Source organism: Littorina saxatilis, linkage group LG9 (assembly GCF_037325665.1).
Source record: "Littorina saxatilis isolate snail1 linkage group LG9, US_GU_Lsax_2.0, whole genome shotgun sequence".
In the NCBI taxonomy this organism is placed as follows: Eukaryota; Metazoa; Mollusca; class Gastropoda; order Littorinimorpha; family Littorinidae; genus Littorina; species Littorina saxatilis.
Window position 1 is genome coordinate 15,887,062 of NC_090253.1, and position 20,096 is coordinate 15,907,157.

Below are 20,096 nucleotides of genomic sequence, written 5' to 3' on the forward strand. Positions count from 1 at the left end.
TGAATTACAATAACATTAACACGCTTCCATTTGAAACTTCTCTCGCTCCGTCGGGCTTCAATTACCTTTGGTCGGGCGTCAATCCCCGATGAAGACCTCGAAGTTTCAAATGGAAGCATGTTAATGTGTAATTGAATAATTATATTGGTCAGCCAGTCCTTTCTGTGTCTATTTATATTAAAGAATTATATTAGTCAGCCAGTCCTTTCTGTGTCTATTGAATAATTATATTGGTCAGCCAGTCCTTTCTGTGTCTATTTATATTAAAGAATTATATTAGTCAGCCAGTCCTTTCTGTGTCTATTTATCCCTCTCCACACCTCCTTCAAACGATGGGAGGTGCAGACCTGTGCACACTCAAAACGCTCATCAGTAGAAAACAAACCAAATTTCAGTAGTTTTTAAAATGTTTCAGACTTAGTAAGCTGTAAAGACAGTTCAAGACATAATTCGTATTGGTCTCCTTCGCTGGATTTTACGATCTCCAGGTTGTCTTGAGAATAACTGGACTTCCAGCACTGTTGTGCTGTTTTCTTCTTTGGTGACAGAGCTGGTGTCTCCTCTTCACTATCCGAATCTCGCACTCTTTTTTTGCTTTTCTTTTCAATGTTTCACTTCAATCACAAGTTGCCAAGCAGACGCTGGACGAACTAAGTCTAAGAACAAAGACTCAATGCTGAGAACATGCGCACTTCCGGTAAATCGTAAAACGCCTTTTCAGCGCAACGGCCAACTAATTGGTCAAAACATCTTAAAACAGAAAAAAGTACAAAAACAATTTTTGTTGAGTTTGTTTGTTTGTTTGCTTAACGCCCAGCCAACCACGAAGGGCCATTAGGGCGGTGCTGCTTTGACATATATAACGTGCGCCACACAAGACAGAAGTCGCAGCACATCCTTCATGTCTCACCCAGTCACATTATTCTGACACCGGACCAACCAGTCCTAGCACTAACCCCATAATGCCAGACGCCAGGCGGAGCAGCCACTAGATTGCCAATTTTAAAGTCTTAGGTATGACCCGGCCGGGGTTCGAACCCACGACCTCCCGATCACGGGGCGGACACCTTACCACTAGGCCAACCGTGCCGGCATTTTTGTTGAGTAAAACATTGGAATTTCGGAATTTTAATTACAAATCCGTAGCATTCTGCATATAAAAATCGGAGAAATTACAGAGAAACCGTAGATGTGCACAGGTCTGGAGGTGCCACCAAAGCCGACCCCCACCAACAACGTCAACCATTCCCCTTCCCTTCCCCCACCCCATAATATTTCATTGGCCTTACCATATGCATGTGTTTCAATGATGTCACAACACTCTTCTGCGACATCAATTTCTATCTTGACATCTGAGAGAAGAGCTGTGTCTCCTTCCTCCATGCTGTTGGGAGAAGCATGGGCCCTGACTGTTCACTGTTCAAGGCGCTGACTGTTGTTCACTGTTTAAGGCGCTGACTGTTGTTCACTGTTCAAGGCGCTGACAATTCATGATCGTTCACTATTCAACGCGCTGACAATTCCTGACTGTTCACGGCGCTACTGTTCACTGTTCGAGGTGTTGGCCAATGATAGCTGCTCTCTCTTCAAGGCGTTGCACTTGCAGGTCCATAGCTGATCAGCTTTCAAAGCAATGCTGTGTAGAAAAAACGAAATTCAGTAATTTAAAGAAGCAGAGAAAATCTCTCTCTCTCTCTCTCTCTCTCTCTCTCTCTCTCTCTCTCTCTCTCTCTCTCTCTCTCTCTCTCTCTCTCTCATGCTTCATCTTATATTTTAAACTTTTAACTTTGTAATATGATTTAATGATATTGATAAAAATTTAAAAAAACCTATTGTGTGTTGTTCGATTTCATCAATTCAATAATATTTATTATTACTGAATTACTGATATAACGAACTAAAATCTATCTCCCTTGAGATTCGTTGTACCCGGACTCCACTGCACTGTACATGCTTTAGTTTGGTAGCGCAAGGTAGTGCAAGGCCGCGTGCGTCCGCACACAAGCTATCATTCTGACTCTTGCGCGCACCCGTTCAAACAATCAATGAATCAGAGACCAGCCTCCATACACACCTGGCGGGAGACACAACTTGGGTCAGGGGAAGATAATAGACAGGGACTAAAACAGTAAAAGGGTGTAACTTCACGCTATCGTTGGTGACTGAGTGCACCTTGACACACCAACATTGGGGCGGCGAAGAGTAAACACAAGCCCTTCACCCCCACCACTGCGAACCCTCGTGGCTCACCCCCTTCCATCTTTTGAATGTCTCTAGACCGGTCTGACTAAAGACTACGCGACCGCACGCAACCTTGCACTACCTTGCGCGGCCTCAAACTAAAGCATGTGCATGTAATATTTTTATTTATATATTATCTTTACATTATCTGACTTTATACCAAGTTTTAAGTCACAGAAATAAAAAATAAGGGAGTTATGATGTATTTTGCAACAAGCTATCGAGTGAAAGTGAAAGCATCGTGGTTCAGCGTCCGACCATATATATTCACTTCCAAAAACAATGCAGGTCACTTGATCAAATTTTCTGCCTGACCTTCCGCTCAAAATTTTTATTAAAAATAGTGTTGGTTGTGTTATAAAGTAAACCCCCCACATTAGGAAAAATTTGGTAAAAGAAGTTGTTTTTTTTAATTGTTTTTGTTTTTTAAATCCGAGGCAGAAATCCTCGGCTTGCACTTTCATTGGCTAGCTCTTCGAAAATAGGCCTACATCATTACTCCCTTAATTTTTTTTATTTTTGTGACTTAAAACTCGGTGTCATGGCAGCTGATGTTGTGAAGATACTAGATATATAAGAATATTACACAACCATACTTTAGTGCATGGTCGTGCCTGCGATTCTAAAAACAATGCGAACATGGTCGGACGCAGGTATCCGATGATTGCACTTTCGCTCGCTAGCTCTTCAAAAATGCACCATAACTTCCGTATGTTTTATTTCTCTGACTTAAAACTAAGTTTGTTTGTTTGTTTATTTGTTGCTTAACGTCCAGCCGACTACGCAGAGCCATATCAGGACGAGGAAGGGGGGGATGAAGGGGGCCACTTGTCAAGCGATTCCTGTTTACAAATGCACTAACCCATTACTTGTGTCCCAGCAGGCTTTAGTAAAACTAAATTAATACCTACTGGAAGATTACCAGTTTCCAGTATGTTAAAATAGGCTTAACCTATCTACTGCTGGACTTACATCAGAACACTAACAGATTAAACTATACATGAATCGCGAGACAAGCGGCAAGAGAAGAGATTTTTGGAAAAAATACAGGTGAATGAGCAAGAAGGCAGAAAAAAGAAAAGAATTCATGAAGAAAAAGAGAGCATGACAGGAAAGAGGAACCAAAAATCTACCTAACAGCAAACTAGAAAGCTCCTGCGGTTCCAAAAACAGGAGGGGCCTTTAATTTCATAACCGCAGTGCCCCACTGCGGGATTAAACTAAGTACAAAGTATGATAATGTGAAGATACTAGATATATAAAAATATTACATGTACATGCTTTAGTTTGAGGCCGCGCAAGGTAGTGCAAGGTCGCGTAGTCTTTAGTCAGACCCCTCTAGACTGCATACCAAACCATGCGCTTCCGAGCTTTTGCGCAGGCTATCTGGCCAGACAAAAGAAGATAAAGCAAGTTCAGACCAGAACTATGCACAGGGTAATGTTCGACCACAGGCGGAAGGTATCGTCCACTGGACTACTACTATCACAGAAAGACTACTTGGTCTTTCTGTGATAGTGTTGCGACCCATCTCGTCATCGGCGCTTTTCCGGAAATGACCTGCGCTTTGTTGGAATTCCAACAATGGCCGCCATTGTAGGATTTCCAACTTTGCGCTACGCGATTCTAGAAATGTACCGCGCGCATAGTGAGAATTCTGCTCTTTCTTAGAATGCGATGTAAAATGATACAAGTCATGATGGCCCATGATCTTCTTCTTCTTCCTGGCGTTCGCAGAGGTTACACAATCAGTCCAGCACTGGTGATAAATGTTGTCGTTTTCTCCAACTCCTGACGACTGCCGTATAGTTTGGTCTGCAAGGGAGTTGGTGACGGCCACACTTCTTTTCGTTCCTCATCTAGTAAGGGACATCGCTGTAAGATGTGTTCCGCTGTTTGGTCTTCTTGACCGCAGGCACAGGTTGGTGATGGCGCCAGCTTGAACTTTCGGTTCATGTGAGCATTGAGCCTGTTGTGGCCAGTACGCAGCCTGATGAGGTTGACTTGCTGCTCTCTGGACATTGTGTGGTAGTCATCTCTGTTTGTCCTTGGCCTCATCAATGCCTTGATGATTGTCTTCTGCTCACTAAAGCTGACACTGTTTTCATGTTGGTCTTCCACGGCTCCTTCTTTCGCCAGCTCATCTGCCCTTTCATTTCCTGGTATCCCACAGTGTGCTGGTATCCATTGGAGGACAACTCTTCTGGTTTGTCTGACCATCTGTAATGCTTTGGCCAGCTGTGGGAGTTTGTCGTTCTCTAGGGCCTGAGGGACTGAAAGGGCGTCCGAGAGGAAGACAACTTGGTAGCAAGGGTCTGCGGAGTCCTGAACCAAGGAGGCGGCCTGCATGAGAGCTTCTGCTTCTGCTTTATAGTTTGTGCAGTGTTTGCCAGTGGCAACGCTGGATGTAGCTGTATGTCCCCCAGGGAACTGGATGAGAATGCCTGCACCTCCATTGAGCACGGCGTTAGTTGCTGATCCATCGGTGTATACATGGATCCACGCCTCTTTTGGGTACTGTTCGTCGATCAGGGCTAAGGTGAGTGCCTGTCGAACTGTGTCATTCTGATCTTCTCCGGAGGTAACATGTGGAACACTGGTGCAGATCTGGATGCCTGGTTTCTCTGTTGCCTTGGGGGTTTCCTCTTCTTCTTGAGTCAGAGGTAGAGTGTTCTGTGGGAGGACTTCCCTGTACTGTCGAGAAAGTCTCTTGCTCTCGTGTACAAAACTGCTCCGTTTGAGCCGGTTCTTGGTGAGGTTGCTCAGTCTGTGCTTCATGGGGTGGTCGGGTAGGCACTTGAGCTTCTCGGCCTGTACCATAGTCTTGGCTTCTCTTCTCTGACAGAGGGGTTGGATGGTGGTAAGCTTCTCCATTTCCTTGATGGGCGTGGATTTCATTGCACCAGTGATGAGTCGGAGGGCCTGGTTTTGCACACGGTCAAGGGTCTGCAGGTTTGTCTTGGCTGAGGTTGACCACGCTGTGGAGCCGTACTCGAGGTGGGGTCTGATTGTTCCCTGGTATACTGTCTTCAGTATCTTCTCGTTCGCTCCCCAGGTGGTACCTGCCAGCTTCCTGAGTATGGCTAGCTTGCGCCGGGCCTTCGTCTCTGCCTGTGCAATGTGTGGTTTCCAGGTCTGCCGTCTATCAAAGGTGACACCAAGGTACGTTGCTTCTTCATCCTCTCTCAGAGGAGTTCCACCAAGCCTAATGGTTCCGGCTTTCTGCTTTGGCGACAGTGTGAATAGGGTGGTGGAGGATTTCTCCTTGTTGATGGAGACGCACCAATCTTCTGCCCATGCGTTCAGCCTATCTGCCGCTTGCTGCATTCTGTAGGTGGCAGTACTTGCGTGCTCCTCCTTGCACCAGATCACAAGGTCGTCTGCGTAGAGAGCAGCTTTGATCCCCTTGGGCATCTCAGACACCAGATCGTCGATGAAGAGAAGGAAGAGTGTGGGGGAGAGGACTCCGCCCTGAGGGACGCCATGACGAAGGAGGAACTTCTTGCTTTTGGTCTGGTCGACGTTAACTCTTGCCCTGCGGTTATAGAGGTAAGAGCGAATCCACTGGTACATGTTGCTGGACACGCCTTTCCTCAGCAGTTTTACAAGGAGTCCATCTTTCCAGACCTTGTCAAAGGCCTTCTGAAGATCTATCCAGGTGACGAAGACCAGCTTCTGTTCCTGAAAGGCATCTTCAACTTCTTGCGCCAGGTAAGTGACCTGATCTTCAGTGCTGCGGAACTGTCGGAATCCAGCTTGTTCAGGGGCGAGGAGGTTCCTGGATTCCAGGTACCACCTGAGGCGCTCGTTCACAATTCTCTCCAGGGTCTTCACAACACAGCTGGTGAGGCTGATTGGGCGATAGCTGGTGGCCTTCTTTGGATCCTTCCCTTTTTTTAAGATGGGGATCATGATCGCTTCTTGCCAGAGTTGTGGTAGCGATCCTTCTTGCCAGCTGCTGTTGAAGACCTCGAGTAGCTTGTTCTCTGCTGCACTACCAAGGTGGGTTAGCATCTCGTTGGTGATGCCGTCTGGGCCAGGGGACTTCTTCGCCTTTGACTTTTTCAGAGCTGAGTGCAGCTCGTGGAGTGTGAGTGGTTGACTCATGGCGTCCACTGTCGACTGTCTGGCAGGTCTCTCTCTTTTCTCTCTTCTTGCTTCTCTCTGTTTCTCGGGGCTAACATGGAGGTTGCTCTCAGCTGCATAGCTTTCAGCAAATTGGTTGGCAGCATGCTTTCCAGTTAGCACCTTCTCGTTCTCTTCTAATGTGATCTTTCCTCTGCTGGTGTTCTCATCATTCAACTGCTTGGTGAGCCTCCAGAGCTTTCTGCCATCCTTCTCAAGGTTCAGAGAGCTTGTTTTCTCTTGCCAGCTTCTCCGTCTTGCCTGTAGCTTCTTTTTGAGAAATTTGGCTTTGGCTTCCTGGAGGCGGATGTTGTTGTTTTGTGACGGGTTGACTTTTGCTTCCCTTCTGGCGTCTGCCAGATCATCATCCAGTTCCTGCAATTCATTGCTCCAGTAGGGCTTATAGTCTCTCCTGGCACCCCTGGGAATGGACTCACGCGCTGCTCTGAGGATGCTCATGTTGAAGTCCTTCGCCACCATGTTGATGTCTCGACCCTCGACTCTGATGTCTTTGGTGAGTTCGCTGGTGCGGTGTCTAAAGAGGAACCAGTCCGCTCTTTTGTAGTTCCACCGTGGGAAGGAAGCTTCAGTGCAGGACTCCATGCCCAGGGTCAAAAAGACTGGCCGATGGTCACTTCCACCTAGCTGTTCTCCGACCTCTCTGCTGGTTAGCTGGTGCATGTCTTCCGTGCAGAAGGCTAGGTCAGGAGTTGATGTAGTGTGCCATCTTCTGGAGTAGAATGTAGGGCAGTCAAAGGGACTGTTCAAAAGGATGCGACCTATGTCGTCCTGCCAGTTCTCCACCTCTTCTCCTCTCCGATCCAGGTGGTCATATCCCCAACTCTGTGAATGACTGTTGAAGTCACCCACCACGATGAAGTTGGAGGCCTTTGCGGGGATCGTGTCAAGGGCGAGGTGTCTATCATTGGGGCAGTAGAAGTTGAATGGCCCATGATGATCCTTGTGTTTTAAAGTGATCAATGCTTAGTCTTGAAAAAGCAGATGCATTGTATAACGCACCAAACCAACCGAATTACAAAAAGCAAAAACACTTTTGATAACTTCGGCGGGCTGTAACAACACAGTTTAACAACCCCGGCATCCCACTCAACCAAAACGCACCAATTTTACGTAATTTTTAACGTTCCAGATCTTACATTTTACAACAACAAAAACACAACAAGAGTGTTCCGATATAACTTTTCACTGGTAACTATCGATTGTAATAATTTTTTACTCAGTCTTAACTGATTATATGGTCAGGAATCTGTCAAGGTGTCCAAATGCAAAAATCCTGTACTGGATACTTTTATTACTTTGTATTTTATTCTGTTTTTAAATGACTACAATATAAACAATACAGTTATAAAGTATTCCTCATGCAGATTCTATCCATACCAAATTTATGTCTGTCAGACGTCTGGATGCTGAGAAAATTGACTTTGTTCAAGAAAAAAAGCACCTTTTTGGGCACACAAGGCGTTACGCGAAACGCATGGTACATTGGGCATTGAATAACCAAGTTACTGATAAGGGTATCATCTCAATCTAATTTTTAATAGGTCCGGAAATGGATGGAGAAACATCTGTGGTCAGGAATCTGTCAAGGTGTCCAAATGCAAAAATCCTGTTCTGGATACTTTTATTACTTTTTATTTTATTCTGTTTTTAAATGACTACAATATAAACAATACAGTTATGAAGTATTCCTCATGCAGATTCTATCCATACCAAATTTATGTCTGTCGGTCGTCTGGATGCTGAGAAAATTGACTTTGTTCAAGAAAAAAAGCACCTTTTTGGGCACACAAGGCGTTACGCAAAACGCATGGTACACTGGGCATTGAATAACCAAGTTACTAATAATTTTTAATAGTTCCAGAAATGGATGGAGAAACACATGTTAGATTAATGAAAGTTTGATCTGAACATAGGTTTTGGATTTTGAACGTTCTTTTTTAGCTGGTCTGTATGTTACATTTGGTGTAAATAATCATGAAAAAAGGGAAAAATGTTACTTGAACTTGCGATGTTTAAGGCCTTAGGCCTGTTCATCGATCCTGTCGAATAGTACTCCAATAACACTTTTGTTGGCGGCATGCGCGGGCGGTTATTGGTAGCACGTTGGCGAGAATTTCTCTGGTCTGTCTGCCCAGAAATTGTCCAGCCTTCCTTTGAAACTGTTCACTGATGGTGCTGTCACAACTGTTTCTGGCAGACTGTTCCAGTGAGGAATCACCCTTTCTGCGAAGAAGCAGCTCCGAACGTTCAGCCTACAAAAAGGTTTATACAACTTGAGGCTGTTTCCCCTAGTGTCTTTGGTTTCGGCCAGCTGGAAATTCGGGTTGCCTGTGTCGTAGATCCCATGCATATACTTGTAGAGGTCGATCATGTCACCTCGGAGACGCCTGTGTTCGAGACTGGGTAGTTTGAGTATAGCTAGTCGTTCTGGGTAAGTTTTCTCACTGAGAGCCGATATCAGTTTGGTAGCCCTTCTCTGTACGTCCTCTATTTCCTTGCACAGCAGTTTCTGCTGTGGTTGCCATACTGAATGTCCATATTCAAGGATTGGCCTGACAAGACTCTTGAAGAGTTGTACAAACACCTCCCTATCCAGATGCTCAAACGATCTCCTGATGATGCCTATGGTTTTGTTTGCCTTCGCAGTTGCTTGTGCAACATGTCCCTTGAAACTCAGGCGATTGTCTACAAGTACACCAAGGTCTTTCTCCGTTTCGCTTTCTTCTAGAGTGATGCTAACCTCCTCACCACTTTCTGGTCAAACTTACTTAAAAATCATTGCAGAGGAAAGTCATTAGGTAGGATGATTGTAATTTTTTTTAAATTGAGCGAAAAAGTTGTGTTTGATGTAATTTAATTGTACTTCTAAGTTAAAAATATGCGTTTGGTGTAAATAAAATTGTATCTACTTGCCCAAACAAGTTTTGTCACAGTCTTTAAATAATGCCATAATACACAAAAGTGTGTGTTTTCTAAATTACCTCAGACACCTGGTAGTTAAACTATGGTCACAGGATTCCTAGTGCTTTCACCTGTTGGCTAGTAGAGAGACTTAAGTGAGGCCATCTGACAAGGGTGTAACTGTAAATGTAACGTACATCATGAGAATACTTTAAAATGACAATGAATTTGTTTTAGAGACAGAAGATAACTTATCAGTGCTTAAGAACAACCAGCAAGACCAAACCTTTGTTTCAACATGAAAACAAGCACACTGAATGACAAAATTTACCTCAGAAGGACCACTGTTCAGTGTTGGGACATTTTGGTGTAAATGTAACATACATCACCTTGTTTTTTTTACTGAGACCATATGCAGCACATAATCATGCTAAAAACAGCACATAACAGTCTGTTGAGGGTTTATGAGCTAAATAAAAGAGAAATTACCCTTCAAATGGACCTGCAGATCTTCGGAGCCTTCTGTATGTTACTTTACACCATCCTTTTGTGTAAAGATGTACACACAACCAAAAAGGCACAACCATTAATTTAACCCTTTATTTTGACTTGAGACAGGTAGCTTAGAACTGTAAACAAGTTAGAAATACTGTTAAACTGATGTGAGCATAGCCCATTAAATGTAAATTCAGTACCTTGTACTTGCTGTTTGGTGTAAAGTAACGTACAGATCATGGGTAAAATTAACATTTGTACGTACCGTAGTGGAGTACCAACCTGACTATTCTATCGTGAAAAGGATTTGTTATGATTTCTTGTTTGTAACTCAAAAAACTGCAGACCAGAATAGTGTAAAAATATTTAAAGAGGGTGATTTGATAATAATTTCTACACCGCTGACCGTGCTTTTTTCAAATTAAGTAATAACCTGATGATTGAGGTTAAAGACCAACCAGAGTGCAAACTTTTTATTGTGCCACTGGAAAGGGCTTTATAACAGGACCGCAAAAATATAATTATATCAAGTTCCATCTCCTCCGATCGCGCGTAATTGGCTATTGAAAGTGCTCATTCTCACCTGTAATTAACTATAAGGGAAACAATCTTAAAATTTTGCCATCGCTTAACTCCCCTGGCTAGTGACGTCAAACGTGGAACACACTGAGCGAGTAAACATGGCGTCAAGCGAAGCAGAGAGAGACGTTGCATTGCAACTCTCGTGTGAAAGCAGCGATTTCGACTCGGATTTAGAGATGAACGTGTTCCAAACACAATCACAATCTTGTGGAGCCCCTCAACCATACCAGTTTGAGCCTCAGATTTCGAGTAGCGACGATGATGGCAGTGAAGGAGAAAGACAGGCACATGACCAAGTGCCAAGTGGACCCAAGTCGTCTGAACTCGATGCATTGGTAAATTTCACACTGTGCGATTGCTTACCATTTTGTGACACTGTTTGCTTACATTATCAGAGATTTTGAAGATCTGAACACAACAAAGCTAGGCATAGAATACCAACTATTGAAAGTTAACAATCACTGTCAACAATCAACTCAGTGTTCATTTCATGTGTTTATTTTTCATCAGTGCAGAACTTTCAATATCATCTCCTCTGTGAATAGCAACAGCATCTTTTTTTTTAGTTTGTGGAATTGTAGTACTTGAGTTTGTTTCTTTTTTTTCCATAGGATTGTCATGTTTGTGTGTCTTTGTATCACCAGGATTGAATGTGTTTTTTTATTTTTTTTTTAATGGAAAGTTGCATGTGAATATTGAAGAACTGACCAAACACATCAGTGTTAAATTGAGCAACATGATTGGAATCAAATTTTTGCACACAGATGGGGAAAAGAATCAAACACAAGTGAAGTTGATTTGATTAAAAGAATATTTTATTGATCAAAAACCAAAACGCAGACTGACAGAGTAAGTAGATTTGTGCAAACAATTTTATTTTCCTCTCCTCTCCTCTTCTTATGCACTAGGTGTCATTGTGACAACTGTGAGCTCATGGACACAATCAAAGAATGTCGCTGTTGCACAGAAATGGAGCAAATGGAAGCCTTGATGAGAAAAGGTGTGAACTGCATAACTCATCACCCAGGATTCCAGTCAGTGTGTCTGGATATCTACTACTTCGTACTTGCTACAGATGGTGCCAGCAACAGTATGGAAGAGATATAGCTGATGAAAACAGGTATATATATAATATATCAAGGAGCAAAATTACAAATCATGGTTCAATGTAATAGATTCATTTACATATGTCGCGCTACTTTTCCTATACTGTCACCTGGTTGTCACGACATATATATATATATGTCGCGTTACTGGCTCAGTCTGTTTGGTCGGTTCCGATTACCTCCCATGAATGCGAAAACCTATATGATCGTTTTTCTTTATTTTTCTCCCTGTTAATTCACCAGTGGCTATGTAACCTGTGTTGCAGAATTGCACCAGTGTAAGGGTTTTAAAATAACATTTACACCCAAACCAAATATCTTGCTGCAATGTAAATTTTATCATCGACACCATGTGATACAGTATACATGGGAAAGATGTCTGCTGCCTGATATTCATGCATTTTTAGTTTACTTGGAAAGTACTATGTACATGGACATTACATAGCATGCCTAATTTTGTCTGTGTGCAGTCGCTACCGCTACACTGCATACCGTATGCTGGCAAAGTTTGCATGGGGATGGCTGGGCAAGGATGTACGAGTAACTCTCCCTGCTTCTGCTGTCAGGAAGATCCGGGAAACCTTTCCTAACGCTACAGGCAATTACACAGGATATTTGGAACCCGAAAACTAGTTCTTTTAACAGTTTACTATTGTGCCAGTAGATATTTTGAAGCAGTTGTGAAGGTTAAACATTCACATCTACAGGTGCTGACTACATGTGGTCGTATTAGCACCCCTTGTAGCTGTACCGAGACTTTAGTGCTCTGACTGCCTGTTCTTTGTTAGGCTTGGCATATTGTTCACAAAGGGGCGGAGGCAACTGCTTGATGGACCGTTCCATGTCTTGGATGCTGTGTGTAGAGGCCAAGTCCACCACTCGTTCCATCAGTCTCCCCACATAAGCTGCAAACAAATGAGAACTTTATTAAGTGACCCTCCACCAACTTTGAAATAGGCATAATCTTCTGTGGCTGTTAGTGTTACCTTCCCCTGCACTGTTGTATGGATTGCTCCTGTATGAATGTGTATAAAAATGGTTTCTCTTTATTTTCTTTGAGCAGCCAAAGAAAAAAAAATGTTGCAATACATTTGTGACATTGATTGCTATTTGTCTTCTTCCTTACTCTCTGATCTCCATTAACTTAAATGTTTGGAAGTTATTCTTCTATCTCTTTCATGCTTATCCAATGGGCCATTATTTTGTATGTACTTGCAAACCGAACAACACAAAAATAACTTTTGTACCAAAAGTCTGAGCTTGTGAGAGTAAAAGAACATTTACCAAAGGTGCAATCCACTTTCACTTCCTGGATGGAATAGTCCTTCTTTGATTTCCTGTAGACCAAACTGTAGCGTTCCTTTCCGGTCTGGTCAGAAGCCTGCAGTCTGTTGTTGTTTTCGTTAAAATGCAGAGCAGCTATGATTGTCCTGAAACAGTGTTTCATTTGACAAGGTACAGTATTTTGTAATTGCAAGTTCCATATCGCCTACCTGCTTTGACACAATTGTGGTAATTATTGACAGAGCACAACATACTGCAAAGAAATTCCTCTTAGTATCTCCAACTGAAATGTGATAGGATGAGTGCACAATACCAACCCCCACACATGTACACTTTTGCATAGTGCTAGCAGGTATAGTGCTCATTTTAAGGCTTACTATCATTAAGCAAAAACTATCAGTCTGCTAAAGACATATCATCTGTACATTAAAAAACTGCAGATTATGACAGTTGATACTTGATATCCAGAAATAGTCTGAAGTCTAAAACTTTCCTGACTACTCTTGTGACGTCTTGTCTGAAAATAATTAATTGACCCACCACCCATACACACACACCATATATATATATATAAACAGGACCACCACCACCACTTTTTTATTTAATAATTTACTTACTTTTCTGTGCAGCCTTTGGGGTGACTTGAATTTTCTTGTTTCTTTTTATCCTGCGGTGTGTCTGAAGTAAAATATTGTCACCAATTTATGCAAAAAATCTGCTAGAAAATGATGATACTACAATAACAGTTGCTCAATGGATAAGTTAGTATAGTATTTCACTGACAGATCTAGATATATTTACTCATTCACATCAATTCGGAACAGCATGTGACACAAAGTGACAATATATATGTACATGAATACAATTACAGGGTCTGCAAGTGCAACACATGTATCCAATGACTTATCAATAAACACTGCTAAAATTACAAACTCTGAATCAGATACAAATGTGTGCCAAAGTGGATCAGCCTCACATTTAGTAGTTACAGTGTCAGCTATAATATGCTTGATAAGAAGTGTGAATGACTAAGTACTGCAATGAATGACTGTGGGATTGGGAACAAGCAGATCTGTACTGTCTATACAATAAAAAAAATAAAAAAATGCAATGCCTACCTCTGTCTGAGTGCTTGCATACACTGGCGAAGGTTTGTCAGTTTCACTAGCTCCATCACAAGATCCTGACAAATCAGCTGTATGATGGTCAGATGGTTTAGGTTTTACATCACATTCACAAGGCCCAACTGCCAAAGCATCTTCCAGAATCTGCAAGCACAATGTTACAATCATTCTTTAGTCCTCTATTTCTGTATTTTTGTAAGTTAAAACAATTTTAACACTCAAGAAAACAGAATTTTCTACTCAAAGCTTACAAATGTACTAAGTTTTATTCAGTGAAAGTTGACAAATGCAGCGCCCTTTTATAGAATTTTTCAATAATGGCATTGTCAGTGTCACTGAACCTATTAGTATTCTTCATAACAATACAATTTTCCACCTTACCCTTTGGTGTTCCCTTTTGGCAAAGGCTCCTCTGACTCGAACACTCTGCTTTGGAGCCACAATGGCAGAGCAAATTGGCGCTGTAACTGCCGTTGTTACTTGTGTCACAGTGCTGCTGGCTGTGGAGACAGATGCCACGCCCACGGTACTCGAGCAAGTCACCGTTGTGACTGTTGTTGGCGCCAGACGATGCGGTTTTTGCACTGTTGGCACTGGTTTAGTATCTTCCAAAACTTGCAGCCAGTGCAATCTTTCTTGGATAGCAATCCGTAGTGAAGTGCAGACTGCATATCCGTGAGTTCTGGTTCGGCGTACCAAAACTTGGTCTGAAATCTGCTCGGCAAGAGTTTGAACGAATTTAATCCACTGTCGCCGAGTTTCTGCATCAGTAGGAAACTGATGCAATGTAAAACCATCAGCATGCTTGCTGTTACACTCCGCAACTGCACAGTAGTAACCGACTTTCCTTCGCCGTTTGAAAGGGGGAACGTCTGTTTCGGTAGAAGATACAACCGCAGAGTTACAACCGTCCGCCATGATGTTCCACGAGTGACGTCACTGGCCTCAGGGCCGCCCGGTGCAGTTTGATCAGGTGCGCGAAATCGGATTTTATTAAATAAAAAATCAGCAACACAAAATTTTGCAAAATCGTTTTCGGAATATTAACCTGGGTTGTGACAAACATGTTTTGAACAGAAAAAAGTTTTGCTCTCTGGTTGGTCTTTAAGGTTTGCAAAACAAATGACATGAACATTTACTGGAACCATTTCTGCACTTCCATAGAGAACATTTTTGTCATTGTTTTAAAAACAGTGTAAATAGGTAAATGTTGAATTGTATCTTTGATTCTGGGCTTTGGTGTAAAGTAACTAACGGATAAATGATTTTGCTTTTCTTGAGACAGGAGAAACTTTTTTCAAGTGTTGCTTTAGTACAGATCAACTCTACATTCAGCCATCAAGCCATTGGATAGTGAAACAGTTGCCTAAAGCTGAACCTAAGAAAATGACAGCACCTTGAAATTATGTTTTGGTGTAAATGTAACATACAGTCATTTGTGCTTTATCTGCAAATATTTGATAAACCGAACACTTGACTGGAAAATAAAATGCTGCAATTGAAGGACAAGAATACCAAGATGTTTATTCATGTAAATTTAAGGAGGTTTTAAAAAGTCTAAAAATTGTAACACTTTTTGGACTTCTTGACAGATTCTTGGCCATATTTATTCAACTCACACAGTCTCTCTGGGCTGCAGAGACAGCATTACGTCCCTTTACTGGGTAGGCTCTTGTCACTGCATGGTAATCTAGGCTCTTGAAACGTAATCGGTAATGTGCAAGTCTGTGCGCTATATTGATTGTTGCAAAAAGCTGATTCAAATTAAAGATGATTTCAGCCTGTTGTAACAAACTAACACTCTACTCTGAGAAAACAATCATTGTGTTCAAAATAGATCGAGACAGCAGCAACTAGCTAGCTGCACGCGCTGAGTGTCACTTAGACTATTGTTACACAGTGTACCCCCACACACCCAATTCAAGACTTCCCCTGCTTTTTCATATGCCTTTTTCATTACCTGTGAAAAGGGTATATTTTTTGTGCCAGTCGAAGGGTTGCCATTTCTAGAACGAGGCAGCTCGTATCCGGAAATGCGGCGCTTTGTTGGAAATCAAATGAGGTTTCGGGAAAAAAGTAGTCCAGTGGACAATACCTTCCGCCTGTGGTTCGACCAAACTTCTATTCACTTTACGATTCAGTCAGTAAAGCCCCATTTTAGAACCGTGTAGACGGGAGCGTTTATAACTCGATGATGCGGTGTGGTACTTACCCCATTGGCCGTCTGCACTGCAGGCTCAGTAGCTGAATGAAGAAAGATCTCTTTGTTTCCCTTGACCCTGGCACAGCTGACCATAGATATCCCTTGACAGGATCGCCAACTCTGCGCGCGCGCCAACGCTGGCTCTGTTTCGAACTCCCGTCTGCGGCTGCGAGAGGTTTTGACAGTAACTTTACTTCCGGTGCAGTCTTTCAACACATGGAGAAGAAGGAGAATTTCGAAGGGGAGGTGGAGTTTGTGGCTGAGGTATGTGAAAAGCAAACAAAGCAATACAAAAAGATCATTGCTGATGATTGAAATGAGTCATGTGAATCAACAATAAAGATTGATTGTGGACGGCACGTCATTATTTTTGTTTTTAACACTTGAAACGCGAGAGCATCTGACACACTGGTAAATCCGAAGCTGTGCACTCAAGCTGATCAGCAGATCGTTTTTCTGCAGAATTCTCGCTCACATCGGCCACTATTTTAGCTCAGCGAACCGACAAATTTGCAACAGAACAATTTCTGAATGTTAGAAATTCGGCTGTAGATTTATAGATACCCTTTCTATTCCATGGTTGTTGTTTTTTCAGGGGGAAAGTACCGACATCTCAATCGCTGAAAAGATGACAGCATCACCACAAAAGAAACTCCAAGAATTGCCAAAAGTAAGTAAAAATATTGACAGATCTATGTAAAAGACTATGAAAATTTAGAACTGGAACAACAGATATTCAAGAAATAACCGATAAGTGATATATTATAACTGAACCATTGATTGATTTGAATGTACATCATGCATGGAAGTTAAAAATGGTGCAGGAACTGAAGTCAGATCAACACATCAAAAAGATCAGTGCAATAAATTTGTTTTCTTTCCCATCCAGCATAATTCTGTTTTGATATATGCTTGATGTCTTCTGTTGTTTTTAAATTCATTGTCACTTCTAAATTGCATGCTTTATTGCAGAACGCTTGTGCATGATCTATCAAGAATGACAACTGCCTTTCACCGGAGCTCAGAGGGCTTGTCGACCAATTCAGTAATTGAAAAGTAAGTTTTTGAGTAAGGCGATATAAAAAAAATCAGCTTGCAAAGTCCCAGTACCTGAAAGATCACTTTCATTCATAGTTTTCGAGCAAAAATACTGCTTCGTTGCACAGAGAGGCTACTGTTTACAAATATTTTAGGTACATGCCTGCCACTACAATATTTCATGTGTTTTTTAGGATCATTGATAGCACATGTCATAGTTGAAAGACATGATAAGGATTCATGAGAGTGGTTTGTCAACACGTTCTATAACGACAAATGGAATACAATATTTAATATGTTCACATCCATTCATGTAAAGTGTAGTTTTGGGTTGTTGTCGTGTGTTGTTGGTTTTGATTGTGTGCATGCATCTACATCTTCAGTTTCACTCTTGGATTGATTTCTGCTATATTTGTGTGTTGTTTTATTTATAATATTTTATTTTCTGTGTTTTAGGTGCAGATCTGGAAGAGAAACTTCTGCTTCTTCATGACTGCCTAGTTCCCTGAGGCAAGGTTGGGAATGCTGCCAAGGAGAAGGCGTGGGCCAGGTACTACTCTGCTTTTTCAACCCAGCATTCAGGCATTACTGAGTTGACAGTATCCCCTGCAGTTTCAGCCTGGATTGCCTTGAACATGTTTATACTGTTGGTGTCTTAAAGGCCTATGAAGAAAAACTAGGGAACCAGTAAGTGCATTAGAAATCAAAGAGGATGAAGAGGACAATGCAAAGTATGTTGGAGGATGTGTTGCCAAAAAGCTAAAACAGAGAGTTTGGTGTCTCCAAAAGAGTGCGTACAGAGATGAGAAATTGCAGTGTTTGGAAGCCCTGACTTGCGCACCTGAATCCTACAGTGAAAAGAGTGAAAACACCCCTGACATGACAAGCATGCTGAACAAGGGCAAACTGACCTTTGTCAAGCCCAATGTATTGCAGATGTGTCTGTCCATGCAACACAAAGCAGAAATCTTAAACAGAATGAGGCAAAGCGTTGATGATATCAAATAACCAAAGGGAAGTAATTGCTCTTTATTCATACGACATGACCGTGTAATAGAGTAAGCGAGAGTTGTACAAAACCTTTTCTCCTGGCACCTGAGATAATAACAAGCATTGAAATATACAAGCGACTTTCATCCTCTCGTGCCAGGAGAAAAGGTTCCGTACAACTCTCGCTTAATCTATTACACATGTCGTATGCATAAAGAGCGATTACTTCCCTTTGGTGATTTGATGTCCATGGAACATATTTTCTGGGAAACCTGTGCATCAACACACAGGCAAAAGCAGATGACTTTATTGAACCATGCAGGAACAGTGATGCTGTTCCGGTGTGTTTTTATGACACTTTGTATTCATTTGATCTTTCACAAGCTGTTCAAGAAGACACTTTGCAAAATGTTCTGGTTTTTTTTAAAATAAGACTCCACCACAAACTGAAGACAATGATGGACAAAATGAAATGTACATGGAAAGAAAAGACTGAGGAAAAAGCTGAAAACATGCAATGTTGGACAAAATGAAATGCACATGGAAAGAAAGGAGTTTGAGGAAAAAGCTGAAAACATACAATGTTGAGAACAATCAGGAAGGATCTCTGTAGTGTGTTGTGTATGATCTTTCTTCATGCAGTACAAACTATCCCATCTGATCAAGTGCATGTACATTGAATTTGAACTTCTTCATTGTTGTCTTAGGTGTCGATTTTTTGTGTTAAAATCTGCTGTCGTTAAAATGTACTTCTCTTCCTATTTGGTTCAGTATTGTATCACATGGCTTGTTCAGTGCCTGTTCTGTATTTTCATGAGTCCATGTAAATTTAAGTCTGCAACATGAAAAATTTAAACATATTCATTTTGCTATGGTTCAAACCTAATTCCTTTATGTACTTGTTCAAAATATAATTTTGACAGCGATATATTTTGCAAACAGTTTTCATTTCAAAATCAATTGTCAGCCACTTGATAAATGTCTTGCATCGATGCGTCTGATTGTTTTTATGTTAACCACTATGTACACTGGAATTTGCTTTGCTTTCCTAATAGAACATGTTCAGTCGCATACCAGCAACACTTTGTTATAACCTTGAATGGTTGAAAACAACGTTAAACACCAAATAAAGAAAGAAAGAAAGAAAGCAACACTTTGTTAACGTTTGAATGGAATTGGAAGTTGTATGAACTCAAATAGAGCATATGTATCTTTGGTCACAGTGACACACACCATACAGTGACAATTAATGCAGGGCCGGACTAGGGCTACGGGGGGGGGGGGGGGGGGGGGGGTTATGCAACCCCCCCTCCCCAACCTAAACATGTACCTCACTTATTTAAAAAAAATGTATTATTGTTTATTTTATGCCGTTTCATGCAAGGAGCGACCATTTTCCTATCTCAGAATATGACCTACCCTTCCCCTGACCCCCACAAGGGGCAGAGGAACATCCCCCTGGACCACCACTGGCAACCCCCCCCCCCCCTCCTCTTTGCTTAGTCCGGCCCTGTAATGTACCAACATTCACTATCTCACTCAGTCTCAATTCGCACAATTTGACACAAGAAAGATTCCTATTCATACACATGCATATATTTAATCAATGAAGTAGATACATTCTCAAACAAAGTTTCAACATGTTGCACCCAAATTAAAGCATAAATTCTTGTGACATTTAATTTAATTAATTAACGAGAATTAATCAATGCTTTAATTTGGGAGTTTGAAATTTGTTGCAATAATTTCTTGGTCAAGTTTATTTACATTCTCTGCTAAAGAGCTTTACAGTCAAATCCAATTTTCCACACCTAACCTATAAAACACAACATTCCAAATGGAAAAAAAAAAATCATTCTCTTGGCTCAGAATTGGTGTTGATTAATTGTAACAAAGCGATTTACTGAAAATGTTACTTGTCACTCACTTCAACACTGTCGCCAAGCCAGTCTAAACTGCAGCACGCTGCTTCAGGAGGGACTTTTT

At 41.7% G+C, this 20,096-nt stretch overlaps 2 protein-coding genes and 1 long non-coding RNA gene across 6 annotated transcripts in view; 1 reads left to right on the forward strand and 2 right to left on the reverse strand.

Moving 5' to 3' along the window:
• The window catches only part of LOC138975395 (zinc finger protein 420-like), a 41,443-nt gene extending 25,232 nt beyond the window's left edge, over positions 1–16,211 (reverse strand). For 2 of the 3 annotated variants that reach the window (XR_011458639.1, XM_070348061.1), the window contains exons 1-2: positions 15,840–16,061; positions 1,290–1,636 (exon numbers count right to left, since the gene is read on the reverse strand). Coding sequence is in view for 2 of the 3 variants with exons in the window: in XM_070348061.1 (XP_070204162.1) it covers positions 1,290–1,383 (94 nt within the window). In the remaining variant the exon portion in view is untranslated. Of the gene's footprint in view, positions 1–1,289; positions 1,637–15,839; positions 16,062–16,091 lie in introns of those variants that run through there. The other variant, XM_070348062.1, reaches the window with a different exon arrangement.
• LOC138975394 (uncharacterized) lies at positions 11,220–15,376 on the reverse strand. 2 transcript variants are annotated; one of them, XR_011458638.1, is made up of 5 exons: positions 14,261–15,376; positions 13,874–14,023; positions 13,373–13,433; positions 12,756–12,901; positions 11,220–12,376 (listed from the first exon to the last, which is right to left on the reverse strand). XR_011458638.1 is itself a non-coding variant. In XM_070348060.1 (4 exons), exons 1-4 carry the CDS (start codon positions 14,795–14,797, stop codon positions 12,891–12,893), a joined length of 759 nt encoding a protein of 252 aa, XP_070204161.1. In that variant the 5' UTR covers positions 14,798–15,376; the 3' UTR covers positions 11,220–12,890. The 2 variants fall into 2 exon arrangements, 1 of the variants encoding a protein (XP_070204161.1); XM_070348060.1 differs by having other exon boundaries at positions 11,220–12,901.
• On the forward strand, positions 16,208–18,661 carry LOC138975398 (uncharacterized). The gene is made up of 4 exons (XR_011458640.1): positions 16,208–16,346; positions 16,678–16,752; positions 17,055–17,138; positions 17,577–18,661. It is a non-coding gene; the product is annotated as an uncharacterized lncRNA (long non-coding RNA).
• The last annotated feature ends 1,435 nt before the right edge of the window (positions 18,662–20,096 follow it).